This window comes from Bactrocera dorsalis, chromosome 1 (assembly GCF_023373825.1).
Source record: "Bactrocera dorsalis isolate Fly_Bdor chromosome 1, ASM2337382v1, whole genome shotgun sequence".
Lineage (NCBI taxonomy): Eukaryota > Metazoa > Arthropoda > Insecta > Diptera > Tephritidae > Bactrocera > Bactrocera dorsalis.
In genome coordinates this window covers 112,316,353-112,330,587 of record NC_064303.1, presented here as the reverse complement: position 1 = coordinate 112,330,587, position 14,235 = coordinate 112,316,353, and the positions used below count along the sequence as shown (strand labels likewise).

Genomic DNA, 14,235 nt, shown 5'->3' with positions numbered 1-14,235 from the left:
CCTTTAAGAACCTTTACGTCGCATAGCGACATTTTTTATTTAAAAAAAATGCTAAGACATATTTTTTCTATCAAAAGTAAATCTTTTCTGTATATCTTAGCAATTATTGCTACCTGTCTAAGTTATAATCTGGCAACGCTTTGCGATATGCATCAATTTGGTGGAATTTAATGACAAATCAAACAGTGACCTGTCACAAGCTGCGTGATCAACAAATAGCCTAAAGCGATAGCCGCGAATTATGAGCAGAAAGCGAGTCGCTAAGTGCTATATAATGATAACACACAGCAACTAAGATAATAACAGAAAGTAATCGTTAAATATTGTTATGGCATACCAACAAACGAGCGACCGTAGCTAACTAAAAACTAAGAAAAAGTAAAAATAAATAAATAAGCACGGGAATGTCAACAACTGCGCGGTCGCCAATTAGAACAAGAATATTGTGTGGAAACAAGTGGCAAAGTGAATTGCAGCTAATTAAGGCACTTGGGAAAAAGCGCCAGCTGAACTATTCTTACAGTAAATGAGCAATATTTCGTTATAATGAGGCACTACCACCTACTACATAACTAGGAATCATTAGGAGCTGCGATGTCCGCCAATTTAATGAGTAATGGGCATTAGTTATGGATTGGATTACTGTTTTTGCTTTAATGATTTTTATGATTGGTGCGCTTTGTGAGTGGCTTGTTAGGTGGTACTTACTGCTGCGATTGCCCTCCTTGACGCGATATGTGAGATCGTGGAAGGCCAGGTCCACCGCTGGACGTTTCGGCAAGTGCTGCAGTGTTTTCGGCGGTGCTGGCACGATTTGTGTCTTCAGTATGCTCACTGGCGCAACGCTGCTGGCTGCATGGCTGCTGCTCTGTGGGCCGCTGCCGCCAGCGGGCACAATGACCACGCCACCGGCGCCGCCCTGCCTATTATCATTTAGAAGATTTTTAGTGACACTGTCTTGTTCAACCATTTTCGCTACGGATTTATGTTTGGCGCGTTCAATGCAAAGAGTTGTACACTATAACTTTTTTTTGTTGTATTCGCGATAGCGTAACGCTACTTAGAAGGCATTAAAAGCGAAATAATTCTTGTTTTTGTTTTTTACTTTTTATTACTATACAGGTTCTAGCTTCTGGCCGTTCACGCTGTTGTTGTACATATATATCTTTATAAAAATACACAGGTAAACACAAATTCACTTAAAAAAATTAGTTGCTTTACTGGTTTTTAAGCTTCTTACAAGGCGCCTGCTCGTTCGACGTAAATATTTCCCCAACGCTAACTTTTCGATCAAACACTTTTTGTAAATAAATTGAAAAAAAAAAACAACAACGCAATTTCCAATTGCGATTTTTCTACACAAATTTCACTGCTCTTAGCATTTTAGGCTTTGCCCGCTTCGCATTGCATTTTATTCTCTGCTTTGTGTATTTCTCTGCACGAAAGCATCAATTTGTGGACCGGCAGTTCCGCACCACTTTCCACTTTCCGTCTTTGCCTGGGCTCCCAGAATGTGACAGGCGCGAACACAGTTTTTGTTATACACTTTGTCTTCCGCAACTCAAACCCGAAATGTTCTTTCCACCTATGCGGTGTGATCGCGACTAATTCGAAAACCAAATTGGACCCAGTACAAAAGGCAACGAACAAAGGCAGTCTCGGCAGCGACGACTTGAAAAGTGTTTAATAAAATCACAATAGTAAAATCAACACACACACACACCCGCGACAGCAGCAAATTGAATTGAAAGCTATACAGCAACAAATGCGACCGTCGGCGGACTACGATGACAGCATGTCGTGGATGATTATCAACAACGCAGCAGAAGGGGCAATAAAGTAATGAAGGCAAAAATAAATAATCAAAGAAAATATAATATTTTTCTGTATTTGCTGTTTTATTTCACGACGACGCTCATCAAATTGCCCACTCTCGCGCGTTCTCTCGCCGACAGCGCACATGCACACACGAACGCACACTCAATCGCGTATGCTCGGTGGTGCGCATTCCTTACGAGTACTGTTGCTTCAAGAGGTGTTTGGTTCGCGTTCAATTTCCGTATGTGTTTCAATGTGCCGAGAGCGTGTTCGTATGTGTGGTCGCTGTTGCCAGCCGCTTGGTTTGTATGGCAAAAACAACAGCAACAATGCACACTCATAAAATAGAGAGCAGAGCGGCTGAGTTATGCTCGCTGTGTATTCTAAGTTTTTACAATTCTTTGAGCGCGCTGTTGGCAACTCTGCGCTGTCTATGCCTTCAGTTTGTGTGTGTGTCTGTGTCGTGCGCCTGTGCATTTCCCTCTTTTTTTTTGCCCTGTTGCATTCGATTTGATTTCTGTCTTTTCCATTTTCGTTTCAATTCTCTGTTTTTGTCATTGTGTGTATGCACTCAGTTTGTTGCTCTCTGCTCCAATGTGAACCCCAATGCACCCATTTGCGTTGTGTTTATTCAATCGCAATTCTGTAACACAGTAGGGGAGCTTCTATTATCTATGCGCGTAGGGGAATGTGTGGTTGTTGCTTTCGGTGAAAAATTATGAGACTCAGTGCTTCATAACTGCATATATCAGCGCTTACATTACTGTATATATAGAGTTACATTAGCCTAATATTCTAATTCTGATTCTGAATGGCCCGTTGTGCTTGCCTTAGGTGAGCGTCAAACAAATCGGTTAAAGCGCCTGTAAGTGAGCTACTTTGCTTGCGACTGTTTTGGATTTATGCCCAGAATGGGTTCACATTTTTATCATATCGTTGTGAAGCATATTTTTATTTCGGTTAGATATTTATAAACTTGAATATTGCTTCTTGGGTTAAGGAGTATTTTTAGTGGTTGTAGTAATCTTAAGTTCTTACAAATAAAATAAACCGTTATTTATAAGGCGCTTTGAAGGGCTTCTCTCTATCGAAAGTTGAATAATATTTAAATATAAAAAAAAATTTATTTATTGCAAGATCTAACTGATGTAGAAATTTACGTCGGTTGTAATTTATATTCCGGAATTCGGCAATACATATCAACGCTATTTGAATTGCTTACAGTAACTTAAAATGTTCTTCTCGGCAAAAATGTACTTAAATTTTTAACTCTTTCGCGGTTTTATTTTGACGTAAAGTGACTCATCAAGAGTGCTCAAATGAGCGTAATTCAATTCGTGACGATGAGGCTCCATCAAGAAACACTGTTAATGGATGGTATGGTGAATTCAATCGAGGATCATTCAAAAAAAGGATTTCGAGAAGGTCGTCCAAAAACAGTTGTTGTTCTGGAAATTATTAATATTGTGCGAAGATTGATATTGTAAGTTTGTCCTGTGACCTACCGTCGGACTGAGACATCTATGGGCATTAGTGGAACCAGTATACATTCTTGAATTCATTGCATGAACATTTGATTGTTAAAAAATTTAATCACGTTGGATCCCTTGTTAATGGCTCAAACAAGGTTCAAAACACGTCAACAAATCGTGACAGAATGTGAATTTTGGCCTTTGTGTCCGAAAATAAAGAGCCGAAGACTGTACAGGTGTTTCAAGATGATCCAAATCCAACAAAATTTGTTCCAGCACGAAACGCTTCCAAGCAAATGGTTGACTGTTTTTTTGGAAAAACTGGACATTTTGCAACCATACCACTGGAATAACGCAGAAAAGCGAAATTTGAGAGGTACACAATCATTTGTTTGCTGGTTGTCTTTCAAGAAATCATGGAAAACCAACCGTCGAAGACGGATGACTCTTCTTTTTGTTTCCGTACTTAAAAGATAAACTAATAGGTCAACGTTGTTCGATACCTGAAGGGGCGGTTGATGCGTTGCGAAGGCATGTTTTGGGAACAGCTCAATCAGATTAGCCAAATTGCTTCTATAAATGGTTCAAATCCATCCAAGAAAGTAGAGATCTCAAGGAGAAAGTTTTGAAAAACTAGGAAACGTTTTTGATGACTTGTTTTTGTCCTTGAATTTCAAAATATTTGAGATTCGCCGGAGTTGATTGGTATACAATGTAAGTACTACTCAAATTCTTAACTGAGAGGGAATAATCCAGCAAATATTGTGTTATTGTTTTGATAATTCCGCTTATATTGTATAATATATTACAATTAATATTTGCAAATTTATGTAATGAGAGAAATATAACAATTTTTCACACATATATTTATAGTATGCTTTCGTCAAAGTTCGTGCTTCTATTCAATCATTTTTTACTACAACTAAAATACTAAATTTATAATTGTGTCAGTTTAATACTTTTGCACGATAATCAGAAATTGTTTAATAAAAACATTGTATTTGTGTTGAATACAAAATTGTTTGCTTGCATTGAAAAGCTGAATTTCGCGTGCCATTTTCAATTGACAAAAATGGTTTTCCAGTTTAATTAAAAGCAATTAACAAGCGAATTCGCTTAGATTTGCACTAAGTTATTGGCTTAAAAAATTGCTATTAAGGTTTGATGAATAAGTAAATATAGTATATATGTATCGCTATATACATATATATCATTATACATATATAAATATTTACAATAAAAAGTGAGACAGGCATCTGCTGAACCTGAGTGATCCATGCTATTATGAGTCAACAGCAAATATATAAATTTTTCTCTGTACAAAAAAATCAAGAAGTTTATATTCTCACTCCAATTTTTACAAAAATTATGTTTATTAAAACATCAGCAAACAAAACAAAAAAACATATTTTTAACACCCTGTATTTATGGTGCCACATATTTGCCACTGAATCGCTTTTAATTGTGTCAGTGGCTAAACATTTCCGGCTTGAGCAAAGTTCACGCGATGATAAATGCGCTGTAATGCGAATGAAGGGGCAAAGCAAATATAAATAAATAAAAAAAAAATAATAAAATTTAGCTTATTTTGTAAAACTGGGCGTATTTGCAAGTAGACTGGTAGAATTCTGTAACGGTGCTTTAGCGTTATACAAACTTGTTTTATCACTGGAATGCAGTTTAGGGCCGCTTACATGTGTTTGAGGGCTCTTGTGATAAATTGCATACTTATCTTTTGTGGACAAAAACTCGTTTTTACTAAACTATTTTATTGAATATTTTAAAACACATATATTTATTTCGATGAGTAGGCATGTGTATGTTTGCATCGTCGCTTAACCCTGACAGTGAACTTAATGAATGCTGCCTCAGAAACTTAAATGCAGAGTAAACAGGTCGACAACAATTGTGGCCACCTTTACGAGTACAGCGAAGATGAAAGCGAAAGGAGATAATTGCGCGAATATCTCGTAAAAATGATTTAAAGGGTAACAGTAAGCTGGAAACTGTGAAGGAAATATTTTTGTATGCTTAAGGGTGTGCGAGTTGTATAGGAAATTTGTTTTAGAATTTGTGTAAAAAAGAAAAAAAAAAATGATATTTAAGTATTTATTTTTATCTTTTTATACTTTATTTTATATCGATACTTTTACAACAGTAAAAGTACTTAGTAGGAGTTAAAAAAAAAATATTTTCAAAAATTTGTTAAAGAAAATTTTCCAGAAAAATATTAAAAATAATTATATGTGCAAATTTTAAGATTATTTTATTCAACGACAACAGCAACCTTGAACTAAAATACTACAAGTACATATATAATACGTATGTATTTCCGTATAATCAATCACCGCTGATAATTCTGGTGCATTGCCATCCAATCAATATTGAAGCTAATGTACTCGACTGTTGACCAACAGTTCAGTGAGAATCTATTTAATTTTACTTTACTGATTACTCATCACTTTAAGCAATTTCGGTTATATTTTTTTATTTTTACAACCGTAATTGAGTAGTTTCGATAAGCTTCACACCTTTTTATTTGAACAATTTCTTTAGTTCTTTGGACTTTGTGCAAAAAAAGAACAAAAAGGGAAATAATTTTCAGTAATTATAAAGTGATAAACACATAAAGCTTGCCGCATATAAATAACTGTTTGTATAATATATACTTATACATATATATTAGGGCGGGTCAAAAAAAATTAAATTTTTAAAATAAAATTTTAATTTTATTTTTGTTTTTATTTTTAAATACTTTATTTTACATAGTTAATTTAAAAAAAAAATCCACGCATGATAATTTTTTAGTTTAAAAAATATTTTCGAAAATTTTATTAGCAAAATTTTTCAGAAAAAATTTTCTTTTTGCTTGAAAGTCTGATAAATAATAGAAAACTAAAAGACAAGGGATCTCACGGTATAATGAAAATGTCATAATTGTAAAGATTTTCATAGAGGCACAAAAAAACCTTGTTTTGAGATAATCAAGTAAAAAAAATATATTTTTTTTTTTGCAAAAAAAGAACAATATATTTTTTTGGTCCACCCTAATGTATTTATATGTACGCATGTCTTCAGAATATCAAGTCAAAAAAATATATATTTTAAATATAATTTTTGTTTTTTACCCACCCTAATGTACGTATGTACTCTGTGACGTTATAACAGTTAATTATCGAAAGTTTCAAAATTAAGCAGTTTAAAGGTCGTTTTGTTTTTGCTACTGATAAGATTAGTTTGTAATTTAGATATGTGTTTTATGATGCCTTATTGGCGGAACTTCTGTGTACATTCGATAAAACATTACGCCAAAAACAATTTGCTTTTTTTATTATTTTATTTGCAAGCAAGAATTTCATGTTAAATAATTGAATTTGATGTATCTGCGACAGGTGTGAGATAGTATTACTTATGTAATCGTAAATGTAGATAAAAGCATTTTGCCAGCTGAAAATAATTTTAGGTTAATTCGACTAATAAATTTCCCCTTCCTCCCGCATTAAATACTTTAAACCCCATATTGCCGGTAAAAAGTAAAAAAAAGTTTTAATTAAGGCAGATGTGTAATTATTATGTAATAATACATAATGGGCGCATTAAGTACTTCTGCAATTGTATGTATATTTCCCTGGATCATTAAGCCTTCAAATTATGAGAGAAAATGTCATTATATTATTAATTTTTAACAGAAAATTAACTACTCCAGTAGGTACTAGTTAAGACACTGTTTGAGAAGACCAGACTTTTACAATATATGAAATGATATGTGACTTTCCAATAATTTTTAAAATAATTTGTCTGATTTTTAACCAGAACGAGACTTGTGGGTTTCAAATCAAAATATAATAAGCGACAAACTTGCCTGAGAAGGACAGTCAAAAGACTATTTGTGCTAGTCTAAAAACTAGTTGCTGTTCCTACCATTTAGTTCTACATATACTACTTCAATTCCTTGCAGTTTACTTGCAAAAGTCATACATACAAAAGCAACACGTGACTAATTTCATTGATAGCTATATATAAATATATTTATATACTTACATATGCACATATATAGCCACTTACAGTGCCTAAGCCGCTCTGACACTTAGTATTAAGCCATGACTATTATTTGTTTTTAAATTGAAATTATTTAATTAAGCTTCACTTACGGAATTAAACTTTGAACGCTTCGCTTTAGCGTGTGTGATTGCAGTCAAAGTCTTAGTGTAAGTATTACACATGTCGGGAATGACGGAGATTTGTAGTATTCTATAAGGAAAATGCAAGTTTCTTTGTTTCAATTAAGTCCTTATATTTGATTTTTCATTTATAGTGCTTATCATTTATGTATTTGCAATGCTTATCACAAAACTGTCAAAGCCTAATACTTTTAAAATAGTATGTACTTAATACGATTTAATAGATTTATACTTTGAGGTGGTTGTTAAGAGTTACCTCTTAGTGTGCAATTTTTATAATATCGATATTTATTTTTTCTCATATTTCCCGATATCTTATCCTTAAAATTTACATACTAAAATATTAAATCAATAGCTGAAATAGTCTTTGAGTTACAGCTATTTGAAGAGAAGCCGCTCAATTTAAGCAGTTTAATCAGTCTTCGTATATTTTACCTCAGTTTTAGTATTATGAATGGCTCAAATTTTGAATTAATATTCAAATTTCTTCGTTGTTTGATTTTAAAACTTAAGGCTTAAAGTAAATTTTTAAAGTTTTTAGAGAAGAAAAGGCTTTTGACACAGGAAAAGGAATTTCTCCACCAAGAAAGGCGTACATACTAGCGCATTACTGCACCACAAGTGCCTATTTCCTGTTTGTTTATACATCTTGTTTACCACAGGTTGTTCAATTGGCTACTGTCTAACGCCTGGCGAATCAAAGACAGCTTTTAATCATAAAAGTATTAATTTTCATTCCAAAATATATCTAAAATTTTCAGCTCATATATATTTCAATTTTTTGAAGCCATTATGTACCAAATACTAATTAGTCATTGAAACAGAAACTCGTGTTTAAACACTTGAACATCTCCAAACACAGCTCCGAATCAGCAACTCGTCGTAGGTTTTGGTCAAAAGTGGCAACCCACTTTGCATAGATCTTTCTCATACCCAAATATTCGTGAATGATATGATGTACATGTTCAGTTGATAACCCTTTATTTTCTACTATCTCGCACAATTCCACTTTACGGTCATCTGAACTTCTCTGTCTCCTCTCGGTCTTTGAACTTTTTTTGTCGGTTACAACCTCTTTTGGATGTTTATTGCATTCACCATCTCCCTAACATGTATCTTAACTTCTCCACGTATGTTTACCGATAACCTAAAACATACCGATTTTTGGAATTATTGAAAAGAAATCACTCTGTCGATTATACGGAATTTTTCTAGGTATGTTTGTACGTGAAAAAATTAATATTTTTTGAGTTAAGCAAGGTCACCGAATTAAAAATTCTCCTTAAACTAGAAGATCCGTTCAATGACCTAAGGTACAAAAATTTCAATTTTACCCCAAATTCAATTTTTGATCAAAATCAAAACCGATAGGTTATTTTATGTAGAATTATATACAGAACCGGCAAAGAAAGACATCAAAAGATTGGAGCATTTATCTTCGACGGACGTAAAAGAACTTTATCAATTTTGGAGTTTAGTCCGATGGGGTTATTTAAGCCTGTTTAGTGAAGGAATAATAAAAGGATTACGGTTATTCCTAGCACAATAAATGGAAAAATGAAGTAGAATGTAAAAAATCGTTTAAGAGTGGCATTGCCTACTGCATTACCTGCGGGGAGTAGGTTAATATGAAACCTACTTCCGGCAGGTAACCTAAGGATAGGTTAGATTAAGTTACTTGTACATATATCGCAGTTTTGATCCAAAATCGATGGATGTTATTTAGAGAGACACTCGTCAATTCTGTTAACCATAAACTTTCACAAAATCAAATATCTTCAATATTTAGAGCCATACAAGACTGATTAAATCAGTATCAAAAACAGTTTATTAAAGTAAGCACCACGAACTAATGGACACTAGAATACGATTCGCGAAGCAGTGCGAAAAAAATTGCGCTACTTTAAAAATGAAGACTAGTTTATGCTTTACAAATTTAATACTAACCCGCTGCTGAAGACTATCCATTTAAAATTAAAGTTTGGCACATGCTTATCTAGCAAGTGGCGAGCTGTCCTACACAGTTGGAAATTTCTAGAAGCAATTACGCAATATTATAAACTCACAAACATAACAGTCGACATTTTATAATTTTCATATGGTTTATGTCGCGCAGTTTGGCATAGTTTTTGGCTTTTTTTGCGAAGCTTCCAAGAGTGACTTAGCCAAATTGGCAATTGCTGCTGACATTAACAGGCCCACATACACACACGCACACAAACTCGAACACAGCTTTGGCTTAAGTGCTTGAGCCAGCGGATTGAGGCACAGCAGTAAATATATAAATATGTATGTACGTTTGTATGTAAATATGTGGTTCAGAGCGACGGCGTGTGAAATTTAACTTCTGTATAACACTTATTATTGTAGTTATTGTAATTACAATTGTAGTTGTCAATGGTAATTGCTGTGGCAAATACGCGTGCGTTTGTATGTAAACGCGCATTAAAGTCATAATTCATATTAAATATAATATTTTACAATTTTTGTAATGAAAATGTGTTTATGGGCCTTGAAAATGTGCGCAGCGAGATAACGGCAAGGCAAGTGCGCGGCCGCGAGCGGGTGAAAACGCGCGGCATTTGGCAGAAGTGCCAATATGACGCTGGAAAATGTCAGCTTCTGCTGATGAGCCATAATGTTCGCAATAACCATGGGCTGCGAGCATGCATGCAAGCAAAATTCGCACACACACACATACACACAGACATGTGTTTTCGTTTCTTTTTATGCGTGGCTATAAGTATGTATGTGTGTATACACTAATTTGTCGGTCAATGTTTGCGCTATGAAGTTACAATTATGACCATATAGCATTACGCAGCATTTGGCTCATGAAAAACCAACAACAACAGCAAAACAAAAGCGAAAATTGTAAACTATTGCAAAAAGTAGCGTTTAAACAAAAGATTAGCTGCCGAGAACTGAGCACATACACTTCATACAAGTGTGTGTGTGTGTGAGCTAAATCATTATACTAAATGTTGATTTGCTAAGCATTCAGGCATGAAATGAAACGCGGTTTCGCTAAAAAAGTTGAAGAAATGAAAATAAGCAATTCACAGTGTGCGAAAAATAAACAAAGAAAATAATTTTAGTTAACTTCATAAACATACAGACATTGCTTATGGCTAACAGTGCTGCTAGCTTCTGAATTTTTGACTGGAGGTACGGCTTTGGGGCAATCATATGCTTTGAGTGGAGTGAAATTGTTGTCATAGCGTATATGCAAGTGCAACGGTACTATATACAGGTACGCAATTGTCTGGATATAGCTTTTCAAAGAAAATTAGAGGCACGCTGCGGTTTCTTCTAACAATCTAGACACTAGAATAAGACGATTAAAAATTTTCCTATTGCAAAAAAAAATAATAGATTTCCTATAATTTAATTTCATCATTGCCATTGCGATTTCATTCATTACAAATCTGCCACACCACAGGCACAACTGTTTTACTGCAGCCGCTGGCAATTCGCTTGTGGCTTTGAAGTTTGCGAAAGTTCTTCTTCTTCTTCTGCGCCAACATTATTTACACAAAGTTCAGTTTCGATTCTTGAAAAGTTATGCAAATTGCAATTATTTGCTTGCAAAGCAGAAAATAGTTGCAGCGAGCCATAAGCTAAGTGAATGTTGGCATGGAGCAGCTGTCGACCCACTGACGTTGCCTACACCAAGGCGCAAGAACGGTTAAACTTTTCAAGATAAATTGCGTTTGCCAATTCAACTTTGATAATGCGTGGGCGCTAGCGCTTTCAATTGCTAATGTGACAGCTTTATTGCGCATAAATAAAATTTTTTTACTGTGCTGCTTATTTGATAAAAACTTAAGGGTTGTTATTTTACGGCTATTTTTGGAAAATAAATTTGAAAGAAAATAGCAATTTACATTAATATTAGAAGTGATGCTCAAAGAAACTTGTAAATTGTTATAACCAGCTCGATTAATTGAGAACTGCAACTAATAAAATAATATTAAAATCTTTATATATAACAATTTCAATTAAAAAATCCGCGACCTGACACCTAGGTGGCGCTTTAAAATTGAATTCATATGATTTTTCGGTAGCCCTAGCTTTTAAAAGGCACGCTTATAAATTTGACAGCTCTCGGATCATTTGTTTGGGACTTATGTATATAAATTTGAGTGAAGCAACCTTTGTTAATTTGAAAAAAAAAATGATAAAAATGTATTAAGTATGTTGAAAAAATTTTGCTCTTTGAAGGAAAAAAATTTTGTTGAAGCAAACACTTGGCTTGATGATGCCTTTCCAAACACTATTCTAGGAAAATCAATCATCAAGGGTTGGTATGGTAAGTTTCGAAGTAGTGAAATAAGCACCGAAGACGGTTAGCGCAGCAGACGCTCAAAAGAATTTGTTACTGCCGAAAACATCAAAAAAGTCCACAAAATAATTTCGAATCACCAAAAAGTGAAGTTGTTTTAGATAGCAGGCACTCTAAAGATATTCACACCGTTTCATTCACGACTATTTGGTTATGAGAAAGCTCTGTGCAAAGTGGGTGCCGCGCGAGTTCTCTTTTGGCCAAAAAAATTACCAAGTTGATGATTCAGAGCAGTGTTTGGAGATGTTAAAGCGTAATAAACCCGAGTTTTTGCATCGATATGTGATAACAGATGAAGCAAGGCTCCATTACATCACTCCAACGTCCAAATGATAGTCATTCGAGTGGACTGAATGCGATAATACCACTCCGAAACAAGGAAAACCTCAACTGTCGGTTGGCAAGGTTATGGCGTCGATATTTTGGAATGCTTTGAAAAAGGAAGGAATATCAACACAGACTATTATATAGCGTAATTGGACCGTTTCAAGGACGAAATCTGTGAGGCAATTAAAGAAAAAGAAAGTGCTGCTGCACCCAGAGTATGCACTGTGTCAAAAATCAGTGAAAACGATGCCAAAAATCCACAAATTGAGTTTCTAATTGCTTCCGCATCCACCATATTTTCCAGATTTGGCCCCCAGGGACTATTTTCTGTTATTAAATCTCCAAATAATGCTCGCTAGGAAGAAATTTCGATGAAGGCGACCGCCGAAACTGAAGCCTATTTTGAAGCAAAGGACAAATCGTAGTACAGAAATGGTATCGAAGAGTTGAAGAGTCGCTGTAATTAATGTACTAATGTGACCAAATTGGAAGATGAATTTTGTCCATTTCATATTCTTCAAGCGGCAATACGCTTATGCCACCGAATTTTCCAGTCATCATAGCACCTGGAAAAATCCTCCGTCGTGATGGCCATCAGAGTCTTCTTCGATTCAGCTTTTATATCAGCAATTGAGTCAAAAAGGGTGTCCTCGGAGTGATCATGTGGCGAATGCGGTGGTTGCGGCAAATGTGCTTGAAATTAAGCTCCAATAACTTTGTGAAATAACTATGCAAAGAGTAGCGCCAGAAAGCGTGGTCCTTGTGTGATCTATTTAGATGCAGTTGCAGTTGTCGTATATGCTATTTTCTGTCTTTGTTTGTACTGAGAAAAATAAAAAGTGGGTGGTAGCTATCCGATCACTTGACCTCGATCAGTAAAGCCCTTTTCAACATAATTGCAAATTTAAATAATATTTAAAACTTTTTTTTTTTTATATTTTATGCATATCGCTGCAGATAATATACTAGATACGCATATCTTGAACATTATAATTAATTGATATTAGCTTTAATCTAACTTGATCACAAAAATATCCTTTTTTCAGATGCCTCATATACTTCGAAATAAGAACCAATCATTCTTCACAGCTGGTAAGTTCATAAGCCTCACAAGTCACATAAAAACATTAGATTTATATATAAATACGCTAGGAACACTTTAAAGTACAAGAAGCCGTTTTGGCATACATTTTCCACTATAATACTCGTATATGTACAACAACAATAACTCATTATGGGCACTCACATTACGGTTTCACCACAGTGCAGTTGTTTTCAGGTCATTGCTTTTTCAGATTTGAATATCGTAAATGCATGTACGTATGTGTGTATATGTGATTATAAGTGCTTATATGTGTATTTGTGCCGGTATGTAATGAAACAGAGTTGATTTCGTAACTTTCATTGTGTTTTCTATTTATCACAAATTGCAGTTACAACACGAAAAGTAATGCCAATGTCCCAGCGAATTGCAGTTTGTCATGCTAACTTGAGCGTCCAGTTAGTTATGCATGAACATTTTCATTTTTCACATACATGCTTACATATCCACATATGTGCGTTTTCGCACGCAAACTCATGTATTTTTCAAGCCTTTTCTGCACATGTTTTTATTTGGGTCTCTCTATGGCGCCTGGGTATTGTTGGGACTCGCTGCTTGTTGCTTTCGGTGGGGTTTAATATTTGCATGCATTCTTGCTTTTAATTAAGGGAAAATCTAGTGTGCTTTCATGCAAATATTACTGGTACTTCTGAGCATATTCATAAACGCACATTCATAACTGCGTTGCATTGTGCCATCCTTCATTGCGAAAGCGGAGCATTTGGAAAGCTTAAAGAAAGTCCCACAAGAAAAAGCAATGCTTTCAACTCTTTTGAATGTGCATTAATTCAGTTTAAATGTGAGTTTTATGTCTTTCATGCTTTCGTGGCAGCTACTTTATGCAAAAACTGATATATAATTATTTTTCGAAATTAAATTTTCACAAAGGAAACAGTATTTATTATTTTTCTGCGAATAAAAGTTCGTATTTTAAGTCAATCCAGCATCTCCTGGAATATAGACGATGTTTCCCAGGGGTCTTCATAGCCA

The 14,235-nt window shown here is 34.7% G+C and overlaps 1 protein-coding gene across 1 annotated transcript in view; it reads right to left on the bottom strand.

The window, feature by feature from the left end:
• The window catches only part of LOC105230757 (ATP-binding cassette sub-family G member 1), a 44,380-nt gene that overhangs the window by 26,176 nt on the left and 3,969 nt on the right, over positions 1–14,235 (bottom strand). Inside the window, exon 2 of the mRNA XM_049461405.1 lies at positions 709–923. Coding sequence (XP_049317362.1) covers positions 709–923 — 215 coding nt within the window. The remainder of the gene's footprint in view (positions 1–708; positions 924–14,235) is intronic.